The sequence below is a fragment of the Tachypleus tridentatus genome, unplaced genomic scaffold, assembly GCF_004210375.1.
Source record: "Tachypleus tridentatus isolate NWPU-2018 unplaced genomic scaffold, ASM421037v1 Hic_cluster_2, whole genome shotgun sequence".
NCBI classification, from domain to species: domain Eukaryota; kingdom Metazoa; phylum Arthropoda; class Merostomata; order Xiphosura; family Limulidae; genus Tachypleus; species Tachypleus tridentatus.
In genome coordinates, this window is record NW_027467782.1 from 36,738,205 (window position 1) to 36,760,066 (window position 21,862).

A 21,862-nucleotide genomic window follows, 5' to 3' on the forward strand; every position below is an offset into this window, starting at 1 on the left:
GGATTTTGAGGAAAGGCATTTGGGCTATAAACAGAGAGAACCGTTGTACATATTTTGTGAAACTGTTAACGTAATCGAACGCAGAGCTTTCTTGATGTTGAGTTGTAGTACTGTTTATACAAGAAGTTTTATGAACATTATGACAATAAGTATTATAAACAGACAAATTTTAGATAATCCATGCAATCACCTGCACCAATATGAATGGTGTCCAACAAGACAAAATAGACATCTTATGGAACCAAAAGTATACATGGTATAGGATTACAAACAAGCATTTGTTATTAAAATTTTATAATTGATATGAAGTGTCGAAAGAAGGTTAGAAAATAAATTTTATATCTGACGTCTATTAGGAGACCTAAATGTCCACCTTTCATTTGATGTACAAGAAGGTTCAATAAAATATGAGGCCTATAATGGATGATTTGATTGTTGTGGACCTATGTTTAGAGAGTAGTTAAATAGTATTTTGAAGGGTACGAATTCCGGTCATTCAAAGTGGCCTAATTCCACTCCCAGTGGAATGAATTTTTTTTTGTCAAAAGATACATAGAATATAGTAAAAAAGATTCTACAAACCAGTTATTTTCATTGCAAAATTACTACAGGAAAATTAAAAATAAGATTCTATTTGCACCTAGCAGTAGGTGCAATTGTGGTCATTTGGTGGAAAATTTTTGTTTCTTACTGGGCCAAATTATTCAATATAATAAATATAATGTAGAGGATTAAGATTTCACGCGGTACATTACACGTGTTTAAATATGGTTCAGGTCCAGTGGATGATTATATAACAGTAATTGAATCTCAATCAGCATCCACGAGCGTTCACGTGATTTTCGAGTTCCGAAATATACAGATGCCTTAAAGTTAAACAAGACGCACGTTTCGATCACTTCTATGCTTTAGAAAAATTGGTCTGGTTAATTCTTACGTGTGAGGGGAGGAGTACTGCAGGGGTCCTATCTGGCCTGCAGGATATGTTGAAAGCTTAGTTTTAATACCTGACATTATTTATTAACAGTATAGAGTACGATAACGTTAAGCCCCAACTAAACTGAAACAACAGTTGCGCAAATTAACGTTAGCTAATCTTTATTTAGTATAGGTCGTAATGAATATAAGCTCAAGACATGTAGAGTCGTAAATTTAAATGTGTGCCTTTACTATTTTTGTATTGTTCTAAAATGCAGTATTTATATATAGTTTTAGCTAAGGTAAAAATTTTATCGCAAACGTTTTCTTAATTAAGAAAGAATTTCACATGAAATTATGCATGAAATTATTTGCTTCTGCAAATGTAGAAAATCACAAATTCTAGTTCATCAGAATTAATCCATCTGGTAAGGCTTGGAAACCATGATTTGTTAAAGTAACTACTTTGATAAGTAATACCATAATTTTACAACAATTGTGTATTTCCGTAAGCGTTTAAGTGCAAACTACACGATGTAGTTTCTTCACCAGGGACAGAGATCCATTTTCTAGAGTCGTAAACTAACTTACCACTGACATACATCTCCCTCTCTCTCCTACTAAAGTATACTCGGTTTTAAAGATACTTTATCGTTACAGAAAAATACCAGAACTTTCAAGAAAGATACCGAAGTTAAACATGGATAATGTATTCACACACACACACACGTGTGTGTGCGCGCGAGAGAGAAAGTTCTGGTATTTTTCTGCAACAATGAGGTATCTTTAAAACATGGATAATTTAACAAGCTGCAGGCAAATTTTAAAAACGCCACCCTAGATTCACTGGGGCCTCTACCTTGTCTGCAATTCTGGTTATGGCGCTGTAGATAGCTTTTTCATTCAGCTATTTGCCCACGAGGGTTTTAGACCAATCCCCGAATTTGTCAGTTATGTTTAGCTATATTCACTTTCGGTATAATTAAATGCATCCAAACCGCTATTTATACATGCAGTACAGCTGAAATTAGCAGTTTAAAACCACCGAAGCATCGTATACCGATGAACCATTTAGAAACAAACTCCTTTTTTAAAAAAAATAACTATTACTATTAAAGTACATTAATACTGCATCTAACTGGAATTTAAAACTTCCATTTAAATTGTTTACCTCCATCATATTTTTTGTAGCTAAATATTCGAAATTTAGGTTTTAACTAAATTTTTCGTCTTATTTTATTTTGCTTTTATTTATGAAGCTAACATGAAAAAAAAAACAGTTGTTATAAAGTTATAAATAACGGATCAAGAAATCTATATTTAAAATGAAATTTAAAATTGAAAGTGTTTTCCGCAAGACTCAGCGAAAGTATCAACATCAGGAAATTAGACTTCGTTTAACTCCATTCGTTCCAACGCTGCAGGAAAGTGCGTTTCTCAGTTACCACTTGTTCGAGGCGGGTTTTGTTAAGAAATATAATCCACTATCTTTAGAAGAACCTGGTTTCCCACTCAATGAAAGCAGAAAGGTAGGGGGCGATACGCTAAGAAGCAGATTTGGATCTAAATTTAGTCATTAAAACAAAATGCAAGTGTTAATATGAATTGTTTTATTAAATACATGAAACGAGATTATACAAGTTACGAAATGAGACATAGCCAAAATATTTCGGGGACTGAACCCTCTTTTGCTATGCCTCTGCTATGAAAGGTTAATTTAACATATCTACTAATAAAACAAACAAAAAAACAAACAGATGATGACCTCCAATCTTATTCGAGACAGATAAATTTACTGACTAAAACGGACATATCTTGCATCTCTTACGCGGTCCGCCATGATTTGGACTGATTAACTTGTTCCTCACCAATACAGTTTACGTTAGACTTAGGTAAGCATCAACACAAAATTCATCAACTAACGATTCCTTAAGACCGTGTATAATACATACCAAGGTATGCAAAACCATGCCAGCAAGAAGTTACTATATTTACAACCCCAACAGTGTTAGTGTTACTATTTTCATCATAACTCGAATAAAGGCATAGAGAAATTCGAAAATACTACAACTTAACCGACTTCAATGTAAGAGGTTTTCTATCCAAATAAACTGACCTTGATTCCGTAGAATCTTCTTGAAATAATTTGTCGAAAGAACGCCATAACTACCTCTTTTTTTCTCTCTGTCAACTCTGCTTCTAAAATAGAGAAAAATACTACAATACACGCGCACAACCGCTGCAGCGTTATCTACGTAATTGCTCAATCGCTACTCGCATACTACTGCGCACCAAACTAAACTAAAACTAACGTGGCAGGGGTTCAGTTTAGAGAGAGAGAAATCAGAAGAGTTCTCTCTCCAACTGGGGTGTTCAGGAACTTTGTAGTTCCTCTTCGTCCCCTTTCGTGGATTGTTATTAAGATAAAGTGGTGGTTTTTTTTATTATTATTTTAATAAATTAATTATCGTTATTATTCTTGACTTTTTGGGTGGAGAATGTCTCACTAAATGTTCATTTGGGTGGAGGCAAAGGCAGCAGTGGAAAGAAAGGCCGGGACCTGTCCCGAAAGGAAAAAGTTGGGCAGATGTGAACATGAATGTAGTTCATTCAAATTCAGATCAAATCAAACGGCCCGATTCTGAGTCTGGCAAAAAGGTTGCCTAGGCTGGGATCTAGAAATCCAATGCCTGAAGATTTTGATGTGGGGAAACGGAGTGCCCCGAGAAAACCCACTTTCACACGACAGGCGCCGAAAGTTTTGCCTGTCGTGTGCCCTGTACCTGAAAAAAAAAGGAATTTATGTTAATAACATAGATTTTATTTATTTAGATTCTTTGTTGAGTGGATTGTGATTCTTGAAATATGTTGTAAGGTGATATGTATTTTGTTGGTGCACTTGATAATTTGTGTAGTGATGCCGTTAGTTTGTTTCTATTTTCTGCTTTTAGATAATATTTGAGAGAAAGTTCTGTTATTCTATCTCTTATAGTTGGTAAATTACTAATTTGGTGTAGATAATTTGTTGGCGTAAAAGATGGTAAACTGAATGCGGATTTTAATATTTTGTTTTGTTACACTTGGATTTTTTGGAGTGTGTTGTTTGACATATTGTATGTTACTTGACATCCGTACTCTATTAGTGGACGGATGTAAGCCTTGTATATTTGTATAATGGTGTTCGGTGCGCATTTCGATTGTTTACCAGTTATAGTCTTTAGATATGAAATCCTTTTCTGATTGATGAGTGTATATTGTTTATGTGTTTTTTCCATGTTAGTTTTGTGTCGAAAGTGACGCCAAGGAATGTGATGTTTTTGCTCATGTTAATGGTTGTGTTTCCAAGTGATAGTTTTATTTTTTCTATATTTTTTCTTTGCTTCTTTAGTTTTCTATAGAAGGTGATTGCTTGTGTTTTTGTCGGATTTAACACGACCCTCCACTTGTTGCTCCATGTTGAGACGTTGTTTAGTGATTCTTGTACGCGAGACATGGCCATTACTGGGTTTCTGGAGGTGCTCCAGATTGCGATGTCGTCTGCGTATTGTGAATTGTGTGTGTATGTTAAATTTGGAAAAGGTATGTCACTGACGAAAATTATGTATAGAAGTGGAGAGAGGACTGATCCTTGGGGCACTCCTGCCGTTATATTAAATAATTTGGATATGGTTTTATTGACTTTTACTTGTGCTGTTCTATTGGTTAAAAAATTTGAAATCCATTTGACTATCGTAGGATTTATTTGTAGGTGATTTAGTTTGTATATGATGGCGTTGTGCCAAACGCTGTCGAATGTTTTTTTGACATCTAGGAATACCCCGATGGTTACTTGATTGTTGTTGTAAGCTTTGTAGATTGATTCGGTGAGTCGTGTGAGGTGATCTGTTGTTTGTCTATTTTTTCTGGAGGCATTTTGAGATTCTGGAAGGATGTTGTTTGATTCGCAAAAATGGAGGAGACGGTTGGAGATAATTCTCTCCATCAGTTTGCCAAGGCAGCTTAACAGACTGATGGGGCGGAAATTATCTGGATTTGTTCTGTTAGTTTGTTTCTTGGGGATCGTTGTTATGATGGCTTTTTTCCACGTGTCAGGGTAATACCTGGTCGCTAGTGAAATGTTCATGATGTTTGTGAGGTTGTTGTAGTAGGAGAGTGGAACTTTTTTTGAGAATAATATTTGGAATTTGGTCATGTCCGGGGGGAAGTGTTCTTCAAGTTTTTTGATATTAATCTTTAGTTCGGATATGGTTATTTTTCTATTGATTGAATTTGAGTATGCTTCTAGTGTCTCTCCGGGAAATCCTGGTGAGAATGAAGCTTGGTTTGTATTTATGTAGTTGTTGACATGGTGTTGGTGTTGTGTGTCGAAATCTACTGAGTTTAAATCGCTAAAAGCGGATTTGTAATAGTCAGCTAATAAGTCAGCTTTCTCTTCGTCCGTCCTTGCGATTTTATTGTTATGTGTGATGTGTTGTAGCATGTGATTTGTGTTTTTGTCTGAAGCAATACTCTTGAATTTTTTCCAGAATTCTTTTGGATTGTTTTGGTTTTTCTAAGTTTTACAGAAGTTATGCCAATTGTTTTCCTGACTTTTTTAATTTCTTGTTTAATTTTTGTATTTGTCCTATTGATTTCTGTTTTAATGTGTGGATCGCGTGTTATGTAGTGTGTTCGTCTTAATTGTCTGCGTTTGATTATTAGTGCGTAAATTTCTGGTGTTAGAGTCCATTGAATTAGTGATTGTTTTCTTTTTGATTTAGGAATTGTGTTTTTATGGCTTTCTTTATGGCTTCTGTAATTTGATCAACATAGTTGTCTAGTTCTGTTTTGTTATTTACATGTTCGATTGGATGGGGTAGGTATGAGTCCAGAGAGGCATTAAAAGTGAGCCAGTCTGTTTCAGTGTAGGTGTATGCGGAAGGAGTCACGTACGCCACAGCAGGGTGGCGCGGGTGAATCATACATGACATGGGGAAATGGTCACTGGTGATTTCATCATGCACTTTAAAGTTAGATATTCTGTTAACCATGTCCTTGGGTGCAATGATGAAATCGAGTACATCGTATGAGCCGTTAGCGGCTGAGAAGTGTGTAGGTGTATTGTCATTAATTAAGTGCATTTTATTGCTAGAGATAATTTTTTTTATGCACGATCCTCTGCGTGTGTCTCTGTTACCCCTTAATTCTGTGTGCGGTGAATTAAAATCTCCAATAATAATTGGTTTGGGTTTACGATTAACACATTTTTTGAAGGAAGTTAATGTCGATGTCTTTGGTTGGTGAGCAATATATGGCTAGAATCGGAATAGTTAACCGGTTGTTAAAGTGGATATTACAAAAAATGGTCTCATTAATGTCAGATTTAAATGAATCTTCTATCGAGATTAGATGCGATATTTTTGTACTAAAGTAAGTTATTATACCTCTGTTGTTTTCTGGGTGAGGTATGTTGTGTGAGATGAATCCGGGGATTGTGGTGTTTTGTTTCTCTGTGCAAAGTGTTCCTGAAATGATGATTATGTTGGCGTTTATATGTTTGTTTATGTTGTATATTTCTATCCTTTTGTCTTTAAGATTTCCTTGGCAGTTGATGTGTAAGATTTTAATGTGTTGTATCATTGTGTTGTTTTATTTCCCTTGCGTGAATTTTGAGTGAAAGAAAATGATGGCACCATTTACTATATGCCTTAAGTATGGGTTTACCCTTTACATTGGAAATGGTAACACTGTCCGACTTCCTCATGTCTTTAACTTTTTATGGGCCATTTGTATTTTTAATTCTATTTAGATCTTTTATACAAATTTTAGACATTGTTTTGTTTTAATTTAATTTATTTTTTTGCCTTTTATAAGACATTCCTTTTTCCTATTTTACTGCTTGTTTGGTGTAGATAGTCTAGTTGGTTTGTGCCAGTAAACACCAACCAACTGAACACAATGTAGAAATATCAAAGTTGTTTTGATTAACAAAGTTTCCATTTCTTTGTTAGGTGGAATTGCCATAATAAAATGAGAAAGTGCTTAACAGTCATGAAATACAATTATATAGAAACATCACAAAGTCTAAAATAGTGGTTATGTACATAATAATGTGAAGGAAGTTTTTCATGACAATATGACTGAATCTATTTTACTGAATTATTTTGCATGGTGATGTATTTTATGTTTAAGCAGTCAGTCAGGTTTAAAAGCAATCCTTTTGGCAAGTTGAAGTAATGTGCTCAATAAATACAAGTTGATTTTGTTGCAAACTGCAGGTAAAGAACAGTATTTAGGGAAAAGATGCAAGGCTCATATCACTTGTTATTGCACTGAAATTGAAAAAGTATAATTAAGGGAACATGAAGACTGAAGAATTCAGTAGTACTTATTCAGTAACCTGTTTCTATTGTTTTTTAGCTGTATTGGACTCACTGCAGTTTATTTATTTTATTCAGTGCAATTATTTTGTTACAAAATATAATAAACTTAGTTTATTGGAGTTCGTGTATCTGTTAAAATCAATAAAATAGATCCCAGTAAATGACAAGTTTTAGAAAAGATGTTGGAAAGCCCTTCATTTTTTTATTTTTTTTTACATTAACTTGCATGAATAATTTATGTGCATCTCTAAACAACAGTTCATAAGTTATTTGTAATATATAGGAATACATTCGTGAAGATGAGAAACACACTTCAAGTAAAAATGTATTCTGAAGACAGCTGGTATGGATATTAGAACTTTAATTAACATAAAGCAGAGTCAGTTGCAAACTCTCTCTTTGTTAACCTGAAGATTACATGAGAAGACCAAAATATTCTTCTGTGCTTTATGTTAATTAAAGTTCTAATATCCATATTAGCTGTCTCAAGAATACATATAGGAATACAGATTATTTTGAAGTAGAGAAGTTTGAGTTGAAACTTAAATAAATGTTTATCTTTTTTTTGTTTTGTTTTAGATTAGAAATGAGGAGATTGAGTGAGAACCAAAAGTCTTCATTTTTTTATTTAAGTGTAGAAGATGAAAACTTTGCTTATGATTTGGTTCAAGAGCTAGTTAGGTCTTTCCTAGCAGCTGAAGACACCAGAATACAAGTGAGTGGTTATTTTATACTGAAGTGTGTCTTTTGACTCTGTGTTATTGGTTTTATTTCACATTGACATACTTATGAGAAATGGTTAGAATAATTAGACTACCTATACAAAAGTTGCACAGATTTGAAAAATACTTTATTTTCACTTTACTTAAATTTAAGTTTTTCATTTGTTAAAACTTAATCATTTATTTAAAAAAAAATTAGTTTAAATATAATCTTAATTATCTATGAACCTTGCCATTTATTTCTTTCACTATACATGAGATATTAAATTTTTTCAGAAATCTCAAAACAAATTGTTGATCACAGTAATCACTAGATATTCAGTGAGATATAACATTTAGTTTACATTACCCAGTTGCTTTCTTACCCAACAAATGGTTTGTAACATGATGTTCTGAAATATGGACAAACATGTTTTGAATCTCCTGTGGTCTTCAAAATATGGATACAAATGGGTGAAGAAGTTCAGTGCAACAAAACATAAGCCACATTTTAAGGTGTGTTTCCAAATCCTGGACTTACGAATGACAGCAGAATGTGCTTTTATATATTTCAAATACTGCATACCATTTTGGATTGTATATATGCTTTGAACAAAATACAGATTGTGACAATCATAACTCGCCACTGAAACACACTGTAAATGGAGAAAGTTTTAAATCGTCATCAGGTAAATAGAATAAATAAACTATCAAAAGATCATTTGTACAGGGTGTTCAGAAAGTCACTGTGCACTTGTATATTTATTAACAGACATGTTTCAATATAGAATACAGGAGGTAAATATGAATAACAATTATAAACAATATTAAAAGTGACCCCTGTTGGCTTGGATCCTTCTTATTTTGTTTCTAAACACTGATGTCAGTTGCTGGCTTGAAATAGACTGAATAGACATATAATTACAAAACTGCACAGTGACTTTCTGAACACCCTGTATAACATTTTGTGACTCCGTTAATAACATTACTACAGTTGATAAACTTCTGCCAACCTGCATGGAGCCTAAGACAAGACCTTCCAGCTATATGAAGTAGTAAAGGTGTGCCAGGCACCAACAGAAATATTTTTTTTTTTTTTGTTAAAAAAAGAGCATGAAGTGAAAACATAAACTAACCATCTTTAGTGGCATAAAATTGAGTGAAACCAGGGAGAAGAGACCTCAGTGTTGTCTTTACAAATCCACTACTATCACTAGTCAGTAGGAACATTAAGATTGTTCAGGACATAGAATTTTGTGTGGAATCAGCAAATCAGTTTTCTGGGAGGGCAAAAAATATAGAAATGTCACTTTTGTTTCTAAGTGAAATGTATTTAGAGAAGAGAATATACTTCTAAAAGTGAAGGAATTTCTTCACTGAAACAGTGTTAAGCTACATCTGCATAATTTTAGGACTAACAGGTTTCACTTTTATAAGCTCATTCATTACTTACAAATAGACTTAATGTGTTGAAATAAAATTCTTTGTAGACTGATAATGTTTGTATCCTGTGTTCTGAAGCACCCATTGATAAAGTTGCAATATTGCTTTGGACTTTTCATTATTGTGAGTGAAAGACCTGTTGAGCTTCATGTATTTGTAGATAGTGAAAATATTAGACACACTCGAGATTATAGGGTTGTTAATAAAGTGCCAATATCTAAAGTTTGTAACAAGAAGTAATTATTCTTGAGGAGACCTTTTGGTGTACACAGAATTCAAGAACTGTACTGTATAACGAATCTATGTTGATTGTATATGTGACTTTTTTTTAACACAGGCTTAGTCTCTGGGACTGGCTTTATAATCATTTTGTGTTTGATACAATTTTCAAGCTATTACTTTTAAATTAATAAATATATCTTGATGGAACTTGGTATATTATCAATAAATATTACAAGATTTGTTATGCAAAATATTGTGTTTTTTTTATGAAGTCGTAAGCTTTTCATTTTTTTTTTTTTGCATGTTTCTTATCCAACATTTTGAGATGAAAAATACTTTCATGCATCAGAAAATTTTCAAATTTCACATACAAAATATAACATTCAAAACTTATCAAATGTTTATTAAGGAAAACATTATGTTTTGCCCTTTATTTTTACTAATGAATCTCTGTGTAGGTTTGGTTGATTTTACTGATTTCGTAACCAAAAAACAAAATGTGTGTGTGTGTGTGTATATATATAAATTTTGCCCTTTTCATTCTGGGATGACAACAGAGTATAACATGAAAACACAAATGTTTAGACTAAATAGCTTAAATCTTATAACATTATACATTCATATATATTTATTATTTTTATTATAACAACCTTTCATCCATGCATGTCTAACAATACAGAAGCTACAGTGAAGCAGTGCACATGTGTCATATTACTGTATTAAGTTATATGGAACTAATTTTACTATCCACAGAGTGACCTGTTTTGACTGTGTTGTAGTGGAAAAGGATTGTGCAAAATACAGTCACATTTCAATTATTATACATTATATACGTATTTACAATACTGTTATTTACAGGTAACAAATATACAGTATAAATAAACAAAATAGTCATAAGTTACAATATCAGTACTGTAGAATTCCACTATAATTTATCAAGCTTAGTAAGTAAGCTGTATTTAGGTCTAAAAAATATGAAATTCCAACATAATGATTATCTTTTCTCACATATGTGAACTTTACACATGCTTCAAACCTTCCGCTCCCCACTTTTGGAATTGTAAGATTTCAATGCGTTTCTCATCCGAATCGTCGTGTGACATACTCATTTGACATATGTGGTTCCTTCTACACTCCTCTACTGAACTATCACTTCTCATTTGACAGTGCTTAGGTTTGGAAGAGCTTTTTTCTTTTAAGGTTGTATTTACTGCTCACAAGGTTCTATCACTTTTGGGGATATGGCATTATTGTTAGCAGCTCGAGATGGTGATTCCTCCTTTTCTTCCATTTTCCATCTTTCCCTTGACTTTATCCGTGTAGGCTTCTGTGCTCAGTGAGAGCTCTTTGTTGACATACTGCTTCCTACCAGGATAAGTTTTCTTTATCCTCTGGCAATCCTCCTCTGTTCATGATCTTTTACCTACTTTTTTTTGCCAGTTAGGTCCATCTTTTGTTTCAGTTGGTCTATTTCTCCTGGAATTTGTTCTGGGTATACTCCTATCAGATCTGACAATTTCACTTTTCCCTTGCTTGCCTTTGTCATCCATTCTAAGTCTTCCATTATATTGCAGTTTCCTCTTTGTTTGGGGTTTTATCTTCCACCTGTAGCCATTCTTCACAATTCTGTGTGACTGACTGTTAAGTTTCTATTTATACTTTCCTTTTTCTTTTCACAGGTCTTCTTTTCATTCATCATTATTTTGATCCTGTTCTGTGGTCAGACACCAGGATTTTTTTAAACTTTAAATCCACACTGTACTTCCATGATGTGTTCAATTTATCTTCCATGGCTTCACACATTCACCATTGAGATGGGGTGTTCCACAAAATCACATATAGGTTCATGATTTTCATGATATTTTGTGTTTCATAACCAAGCCCATCCCAGACTGTATCACCCTTGGACTGAATGGGAAAACAGAAGGGGTTTGTTGTCCATCCCAATCATTCCTAGAATTAATAACTCAGTATGGTTTGATTTTTCAAAATAAGATTTTGTGGTTATGTGGTGATACTGCTTTGGATTTCACCACCACATTGTCACCTTCCTTGCTTCAAGTGGAGTATGGGCATCCTTACAACTCCAGTTCCAAATTGCTGAGGTGGTTGACCCTGAAGGCACCCAGCTGAATGAGTTACTCACAATAACCAATCAATTACAGAATAGGGTGGTGGTATTTTATGGGTGTAGATGATGTGATATTCTTCTCTTTATGATAACCATTGACAACAGAATGAGACATCAAGATGTAATTCATCCCTTTTATTGGAAACTGTCATCCTACTCTCAACTAAATGTTGTTACACTATAAGAAGGTTTTGAATTTAGAGTGAACTCATTTACTTAAGTTCTCACACATATTTCAAGTTAACTATCTTCCTAACTCAATTTCCTCCATCTTGGCTGTGGGTCACAGCAATGATTTGTGAAATTGTTCTGGTTCTGTCATTGGCTATCTCTTGTTTCTTGTTTTCTCATCTTAATATTAGGGGTATGATATTGTCTATGGATGGTCCTGGCCCATTTCACAGTTATGAGAGTTGATTACATGCAACAGACATTCTGTTGATACCAATTCAATAGCTCAGATCTAATCCTAGTGTCATACCCAGGAATTAGAGTGGGTTTCAATTCCCCATTTCATGGGATTGAGGTAAAGAGGGTATGCTCTTTATTCTACACTCACATGGATGTTGGTATCCCATGGGCATGTTTTGAAAGTAGTTGATTTACTATGTGTAGTCCATTGCATCCAAGCTGCTGTACACCTAGGGGTGTATCTTTTGTTTACCTGCCTTTCCTATTTTGAGATTGAGTTACAGTATTGGTTATGACCACTTTCTTGCCACATTCTCTCTCACTCTGATGTACTCCTCTCATTTTTTTCCCTTATATTTCACATGTTCCATAATCGGATGAAGAGTATCCCTGGCTCAGAAATGGTCCACTTCCCCTTTCTATGATCTCAAGATCTGATTCTTTCATTTCCAAGATATCCTTCAGATAATTTTAAAATATTCTTTTGTCATATCCTCACACTGGTCCCTCCTTGTTATCAATGTAAGATTCTAGCTAATATTGTGAGAGTAGATAATTACCATATCAGAAGTCTTAATTTTCCTATACTGAAAATGTATTTTCAATGTACTTGCCATCTCTCACAAGATTAACTGTTCTTATTTAGTGTTGCCCTTTGTATGTGAACTTTTTCTTCATGCATATTACAAGTCTTCCACTCCCCTTGAATTGGGATTTGTTTATCAAGGAAATCATCATCCATTATCCTCTCATATTCCTTTTAATACTTTAGGTCTTTTACAGTAAACACAGTCACATGATACCTTATATCTTTCACATTAAACACAGTCACACATAATACCTTATATCTTTCACAGTAAACACAGTCACACACGATACCTTATATCTTTCACAGTAAGCACAGTCACACGTGATACCTTATATCTTTCACAGTAAGCACAGTCACACGTGATACTTTATATCTTTCACATTAAACACAGTCACACGTGATACCTTATATCTTTCACAGTAAACAAGGTTGCACATAATACCTTATATCTTTCACAGTGAACACAGTCACAACGTGATACTTTATATCTTTCTTCTATATCTTTCACACTAAACACAGTCTTGCATAATACCTTATATCTTTCACAGTAAACACAGTCACACGTTATACCTTATATCTTTCACATTAAACACAGTCACACATAATACCTTATATCTTTCACAGTAAGCACAGTCACACATGATACCTTATATCTTTCACAGTAAACATAGTCACGTATGATACTGTAGGCCTTTCACAGTAAACATATGGTATTGTGTGTATTTATTGTTATTTTTATTTCTCCACTTCCTAACGTTTTTCTTTCTTTCTGGAACTGAAGTTTTTCATGCTGTGTTTATGACTGTTTTCTTATGTAAAGTACACATTTTTCTTTTTTGTAGGACTGTGCATCTTATGCACTGCAGGAAACCTTACAGATATATACTTGTCAAAGTGGAGAGTTGTCACAAATTGTGAGACCAAGTGGTAGTCTTTGGAACAGGTTTTCAGAAGAGGTTCAAGAAATTTTGGTACCTTTGCAGCACTCTAGGTATGTATTTTATTTTTTATTATAATGAAATTTAGACAGTAATTTTCAGTTATTTTCTTTCTTATCAATTTTTTTTTCTAACATTGTTCATTGTGTTATGTTTTTCTTTTATCTTTACTGTGTTATAAAACATTACAATTCAACAGTATTTTAGCATAGTTTAAACATTAAAAACTCAATTTTTTTTAATATTTCACATAAACTGAAAAGTTATTTGAATATTGAAGTTCTGCTTTTAATAAAAGTTAAAAAAAAGTTCATCAGGTTTTCTGTTATTATTCGATAGGTACATTATGTCTAGTAACAAGAGGACTTCCTTTCCATTTCCAATATATGGGAGCAAACTAGGAAGCACTTTTAAAGATTGGGCCTGTAATTGGGCATCTTGTCTTCTCCAGAAGGTAAGAAGCACTTTTCTGTGATAAAAGAAATGAGATAATTAGGTTGCTAATCAATATTATTGTTATAGGTGATTATTATATTAATTAAAACCATGACAAAATTTGAACTAGAGATCAGACTGTGTAGATAAAAGTATTACTGAAACAGAGGCACCTCACAGTTCAGCTAAACATATCTGTTCACACAGTTCTTGTAAGTCTGAGTTTCATTTCCTTTTCTAATTCAGGAGAATGTTAATTTCAACTATTAAGTAACCTGCACACAGTTCTGCGACATTTGTCACAGTTTTAGCCCATTAGGAGCACATTATTGAAACTTACTCTACAAATATGTTTAGAACATAAAGGTGGTATACACTTTTAGAATTTCTTTTGGGGGGGTAGACTACTGTAGTATCAAAGACAAGTACTAGATTATAATCACCACATTACACTTAAAATTCTCTCATTTTGTCTTTGTATATGTTAATTTTCTGTTTTTAATGGAAAGAAAAGAAATAATGCAGAATAGTTTTTTATAAAACTGCTTTTTGAGAACAGATTATGCCATAGAGAAAAACAACCAAAATCATTTCAATTTAAAACTAACTTTTCCATGCTCATTAGCATGTTTTTAAATGCCCTTAGTTTTATAAAATTTATATAGTTTTGTGTATTTAATTTCTCAGATAAAGCGAGAGAATACAGCTAGAGTTTTTCAGTCATGCTTCATGATTGACAAAAACGATGTGAAGACAGCAGTTTTTCTTCTTCCTCACATCATGGTTAATGTTTTACAAGATGCAAGCAATGAAGAAAAGGAAAATGTTTGTTTTAAGAAATAATATAAAGTATAGAAGTAAATGTACATAATTCTTTATATGACATTTTCTTTTTTCAGAAGTAAAGAATGTAATACAACTGATAGGCTGTGAGATTTTAAAGACAGAGCTTAGCATTGATAGCCATTTGACAGACTTCTGCATCTTCTCTTATCAGATTGGCCAATCATTAATTTTGTTTAGATCTGGTAATAAAATGTTTTAAGGGGTAAGAAAGCAGGGAACAGAAAGAAAATACCAGTACCAGTACATCTGCTTTCATGTTTACAGTAAATAGAAAAGATTCTGAATTGGTTAATTATCCATCAGTCAGCCAAAGGTATTCTGACTTTTGGAACATTTTACTTAACTTTAGTCTTTCAGTCGTTTTCAGGATGTGAATTCTATTGTGAGAAACTATTTTCAAAATAATATTAAAAGTACTTCCTTTTATCAAAAAATTTTCTTTCTTTCTTATTGTTGATTACAAATCCTAGTTCCATCTTACATATCTAGTCAATTTCAACTTGATTGAAAGTAACATTATTTCTTTTGACAGTTTATTTTGCCAGTTACAACTGTCACTGCCAGAAACAAAGATAAAACTGTCAAAAATGTACGAGTGACCTATGGTCAGATCTTTGAAATTGAGATCAACGTTACTTTTGTCAGTCTAATTAACAATATTTTTGCTAAGAGTATTCTTAGACAGCATGAATTTATATCTAATAATGGTTTTTTTTAATAGATATTAAATTATTTATGTGTATCTTATGAGTGCTATAAACTTAACAGTAACATTCAAGAAGAAATAGTTTGAATTATTAGAATAATTTGTTTTTATTTACCGTACATGTTTACTTAGCTTATGTGCACTGAAGTCTTGTCATAGCTTTCAACAAATATAATGTAATATGAAAAACATGAATGTTAAAATAAACTATAATCCACTTTTGCATGTTACACCAAATGTTATAGCATTAAAAATACCAGTTGAACAGTGATTTTGATTTATATAATTATATAAGACAACATTGTTTGTTTTTTGAATGCTGTGATTTATACCAAAGTGAACTGAAAATGTGAGCTGAATAATGTGTTCACAGCAGTTTTTGCGTTATCATAGATGTTATAAATTACAAGAATCTATGAAATATTTTGCTGCATATTTTAGTAGTAGAATTTTTAAAAGCAAAATGGAATGCAAAATAATTTTTTTAACATTGATAATCAAGGTAGATTTTAATCTCACTAAAATTTAGAATTAATATGTGTTATTATAAAAAGAAAAGCAAAACTTTTTATGTATTTGGGTCTATAGATCTACAGAGAGATTATGGCTGTTCTAAGCCATGTTGACCAAGCTGAACAGAGCAAATTGAAGTTTCATGAGAAGAACTGACCTTTGCCACTTGAGTGCCCAGACTGTGTTTTCAATATTGGATTGTTTAACGGTTTGGTGTCATCAGTATTTTGTGATGTTGAGATCTAGTAACCAGAATAACTCCAAGCCTGCAAATAAAGGAAAGGTAGTTGGAATACTCATTAATTAATCATGAGCTTAAGTTACTGGTATTTTATGTTCTTTTTCTTTGAGAAATTAAAGACTGTAAATATTATAAAACAATTAAAATACCTGTTCTAATCATTGATTAACAGCCTTGATTATGTTTTTACAACATAAAAATGTCACTTTGCTAGGAAATAAGTAATGATTTATTAGGGTAATAATTTCAAAATTTGAAGCAGAGTTACCAGAATATTTTCTCATGTAAAATAATTGAACTTACTACAAGACTTTCATCTGTAGAAGCTAGTGGTGGTAATAACTTTTGGATAACAAATTTTCTACAGTGTTCTTTAAGAAAAAATTAATTTCATTATTAGTCTAGCCTGTATTTCTAAAACTGTTGTGTTGCCTTTTAGATTCCTTTAGGTAGAGGAGAAGGTATGTCCACTTAGTTGTTGTTACTTTCTCATTGTGTAAAACATCATTCTTTGGCTACAGGTTGAGATCCAGTCATATATATTTATATACACACACAAAACATTGTGGTCCAATAACCCTAACCACTAACATGGGATACAGGTTTCATGACTGCCTAAATCCAACCTTGTCTACCTGGTTGAGGCTAACCTATACGAATGAATACTCGTATTCTGTTCCACCTTGGATATAAAAATTAAGTTTCAGGTGAAGAGCATATCTGTTCTGGAGGTAGTTCAGTTCTCCCACTCTTGTACTATTCTTTTTCTTGGTATACTCCTGTTCTATGAAGACACTTTCTGTATGGATCATGCCTGCACCAGCCCCTCCACCTTCTTAACATGGGATTCTAGTGTCAGTAGATGGTATATTTCGAAAGTTAACTGAACATGTATTTTCGATAATACTTACCTTCACTGACACTCTCCTGTTCTACCTTCACACTAAAACCAAAAAGAAAAAGTGACTGTGTTGTCAGGATGAGATGGTTATATACAGTACCTAGTTAGAAGGCACATTAAAGTTTGTGGAGCAGTTTGCTAGTTAGAACTTGTCTAAGGTATTTAAGTTGGGTATAAAAGACTGAAGTTAGTATTTTCAGTGCTTAGATGGGCAAAATATGGAATCCTTAGAGATCATGAAATAGCTGTAATGTCTGCATAGGTAAGTATTATTGGAAGTGCATTTTTAGTTTAAGAAAGCATTAGTTTCCATTTTTGATACATTACCATCTAAACCCTGAGTTTGACTTATAGTTTAATGAAGAGCAATTGAATATTTTGAATGGTAGTGTGTACACAAACCTATGAATGTCACTTAGGTCTTTAACATTCAAGAGATGTACAAGCAAGTCATCATGTTCTTTCAAGAGCTGTAGTTTGTGACAGGACCTTTTCATCCATGTAGCAAGTGTATAGTTATACTGTGACCTAATCTGGTGCATTATATTCAGTACTGTGTGGTCTGACTTTCATGCAGTATTAAGGACTTAACAATGTTTAATCCTTTTACAATGGGTCATGGATCAAAGGCCATCTTGTTGTGTTTGTTGACTTGCATTCAAGATTGTATTGAACAAATATTTTATGAATTTATGTCAGTAAGTTTGGAATCAAATTGTAGATTATAATTTTTCTATTTAATGTTATGTGTGAGTTAATTTCTTAGTTTAAAAAATAAGTATTAAAAGAACATAAATATTGATTTTAGTGAGTCACATGTTATGTTTAATGCTGCACAGTTTAAAATTAGATGTTTGTGGTGTCAAAATACTAAGTTCACAGTTTCATACAAATTAGAACTCAGATTACTAACTTTGACAAGCTAGAATATAAAATAAAAAGGTATGAGGTCTTTAACACAGTGGGCCCTATTCAACTCTTTCCAATTTTTGAAACAGTCCATTATATACTCTTACTACAGTATATGACGTGTGAAAAACCAATCGGTAGCTTAAGATGTTCCTAAAGTGGTTTTTTAGCTATTTTAATCTTTGAAAAAGCTAGTGTTCTTTCAATCTAAGTTTTGAAGGATTTGTGTCTGCTCATAGTTTCATATATTTTAAAATTGATATAAATCTAGTTACTAAGTGGAATTCTATGGTATCAGTGTAGTTACTTATAATTTTTTGGTTATTCAACTGTATGTATAAAACCTAAAAAAAAAATGTTTGATATCCTCCACTTCTGAAATTTCAAAAGGCTCAGCAACTTATGTCCAGCAACAACCAAGTACAGAGATCGTAGAGAGAAGAGATAATTGTTTGGGTTTCCCATTTTTTTTTCTATATTTTAAGAAAAGTTTAATAATTTATTTCTAAATAGTCATAATGTATAATAATTTAAATGTGTCTGTATATTACAAAATACTAGTCCACTAAAACACAGCCAAGACAGAAAAGACTAAAGGTCAGTTTTGTGTTACTGGATATGTAATATGAGAGCACCAGATCAATGCAAGTTGCACAATGCTAGCTAGGCATGACTGGAAGGTCAGTAACATAATAAATATATATGTAACATATAGCATTATGAGACTTAGTCTACTTAAACTAAACATTTGTATTTTCATGTTACAATATGTCATCATCATAGCACTAAAAAAATAAAATTATTTATTTCCTAATTTTTTAATGATAGTTACAAAGCTAGTTAAGTGACAGACCCCACAGCTGGAGTGTAGAAAATAACATAATGTATAAAGTTTTACTGAAATCAAACATCTGAAATATATTTGGGAAGTTTTAGAGATTATGCAAATAATATTTGAGATTTTTGGGATGAAGAACAGTTTTTAACTCATAACATGAAATCACTTTGCACTCATACTAGTAATGAAACAGACTCAATTTTCACAAACAGATCTTTTATAAAAATAGTTCATGAAACATCTGATTTTTGGATAAAAAATACTTATATCTGTACTAATGTCTACCAGATTTTGTGAAGGTACATGTGCTGTATCAAAAGTTATAGTACAAATACTTAATGTGTGCAAATGTGTAGATGAACTTGTATATTATACTGAGTCTGTAGCAAAAGGGCTAAATGACTGCTAGTTATCATAATTTTTTCCTGATCTGTCTCTAGCAAAAGCTATCCTTCATATATAAAATGAAGTAGCATGTATAAACTCTGTTACACCTTATTCATTGATATTTGTATGTAACTTCTAAAAATATGTAACCTGTAAACTTTAGAACTACATTGATAATGAAGAGAAATTTGTCTTTGTATGTGGCTTATGTACTTGTATTGTATATTGTGTCTTCAACTTGATTCACTGATGAAAACTTTGACTGCATTTAACAGAAACAAGATATGTCAGCAGTCTCATTTGAAAAATCTGATAAGCTGACAATTTTACAGATTTTGGTTTAAAGTGGAGAAACTATAGAATGATGTGTTGGAGCTTTCATCCTGAAAGGAAGCAAATGTGATGATTGTTATGGTATAAATAAAACCAGAATTTACAAAATATTCAATTTCTCAAAACAAGCAAAGTAAGTTGCAGTTTAATAATAAAATGACCTTGTGGAAACCACCAAAATGTGTTGCCAACTTGCCCTTGAAAGTAGAAATTCAGCTAAGAAATGATGGCAGAGTTTCAATGTTGAATTCATTTGCAATTTTTCAGTTTCTGTGCCACATCTCCTTTAGCTCTATATATATATCAACATACTCCATGAAATGCTTCAGTTCATTGTAGAGTCAAATTATTGCAACATCAGTATTTTGGGATTCATCTTTAGTGGTTTTTTATTGTTTTTCTGATAAGCTTCAAAGATCTGAAGTTGTTTACATGTACAATCTGTACTATTATAGTTCATTCAAACTTTGCTGCTTTCAACATCTGTTTTGTAACTGATATCAACTTCTGTTTAGAACTTTATTGTTAAAATAATAGATAAAATTCCAAATTATTGTGCTGTGACCAATTTTCTTTTGACTTGATGGATGCTGTTAAGATTTTGTTATTGACAAATAAAAACCCATTATTACACATTTTTGCAAGGTGACCTGTTTTTCTTGGACCTGAGAGAAATTTTTGTGATTCTATTCTTTACATAATAAGACATGGTTTGTAATTATTGGTGACCTAATGGAGGTCTTATGGGTTTTGTTCTTGACAGAATAAAAACGATTCTTAGTTGTTGAGATGTAATCTGCTACTAGGACCTCAAGATGGCTGTTTTGGTTCTGTTGTTAACAGAATAGAATTATTCTCAGTTATTGAGATGTGACCCATTACTAAGACCTCATGATGACTGTTGTGGTTTTGTATACTCATAAGCTCATACATAGAATGAATACACCAACTTTCCTTAATCTATAATAAAGGTTTTACATGTAAAGACAATGTATTTTTCGTTTTTTGTGATTTGCTTTTGCTAATGCATGAATTGACAAAGTTGTTATTTCTCTTGTGGACCCACATAATGATCCCAACTATAAGTCTGTTTATGACTTCCTGAAGAGTTGGCTTTCTTGCAGGTAAATAATTTTGAAATGATATCTCTTGTAATTTTGTATAATAAAATATTAATACTACTAAGATTACATCACATGCCAGAATATTCTGTTTGATTTCAAATGACAAAATAATAGTTTAAGGAAAACAATAGATATTGGTAATTTTGCATTGAAACAGATTTTAAGTGTGAATCTGCAGTGTGTGTTATGTGAAGTTGCAATATTCATGAGATGAATAGAAACCAAACTGTGTAAAGTTTAATACTTACAATCTTTCAATGAGCTAATTGTATAATAAAATTCTGGGCTTGTACCTCAAACTCAGATTTGTGCTATAACTTTTGCTACTGTCAGACTTACATCTTCTGTAGTACAACTTTACATGCACATATACATAAAATTATAGCTCTCAAAGAATATTTTCAGAGTACTCATGTTAAAATGTTTTTATTTTTTATTGTCTACACCTTTTCTCCTGATAATTTGGTTATTTGGTTCATATCAACAAAATTTCCCATTATTTCAATGGTACTGTCACAGGGCAGACTCAGTGTACCTTATTTCTGATCCTGTGCCTCTCCTCACCTGTTAATGAACTTCAGAATCACTCTTTATAAGAATAAGGAATCTAAGAATATTCAGTATTCAAATGAAAAACATGTTTTTATATATATATAGGATGAATGCATTGTTTTTTACTACTACTTTTTCAGTTGTGATCAGTATGCATATATTTTTTTGTCTTAGAAACTGTACATTCTCCTTGATGAACCAGATGGAGTGGCAGGAGAAGCAGCATCTCGCCAAGAAGACCTCACACTTCATGATTTGATTCTAGGTCATGAAGCAACTGGTATGTAAAAGTAAATATTTCTTTATGTATGTAACTGTTAACCCTTTCCAGATGGAAAAACAGTACAACCAAATGGAGTATC

General features: G+C 32.4%; 1 protein-coding gene across 3 annotated transcripts; it reads left to right on the forward strand.

Annotated features, from left to right (window-relative positions):
• Positions 1-7,859: 7,859 nt before the first annotated feature.
• Positions 7,860-21,797, forward strand: LOC143243040 (serine/threonine-protein kinase atr-like). Of its 3 annotated transcripts, XM_076486673.1 has the most exons (5): positions 7,860-7,995; positions 13,620-13,768; positions 14,055-14,169; positions 16,291-16,498; positions 21,675-21,797. In XM_076486673.1, the coding sequence occupies exons 1-4, from the start codon at positions 7,867-7,869 to the stop codon at positions 16,369-16,371; spliced, it is 474 nt and encodes a 157-aa protein (XP_076342788.1). In that variant the 5' UTR covers positions 7,860-7,866; the 3' UTR covers positions 16,372-16,498; positions 21,675-21,797. The 3 variants fall into 3 exon arrangements, with proteins under 3 accessions (XP_076342788.1, XP_076342790.1, XP_076342787.1); XM_076486675.1 differs by lacking the exons at positions 16,291-16,498; positions 21,675-21,797 and adding an exon at positions 15,050-15,239; XM_076486672.1 differs by lacking the exons at positions 16,291-16,498; positions 21,675-21,797 and adding an exon at positions 14,838-15,005.
• Positions 21,798-21,862: the final 65 nt, after the last annotated feature.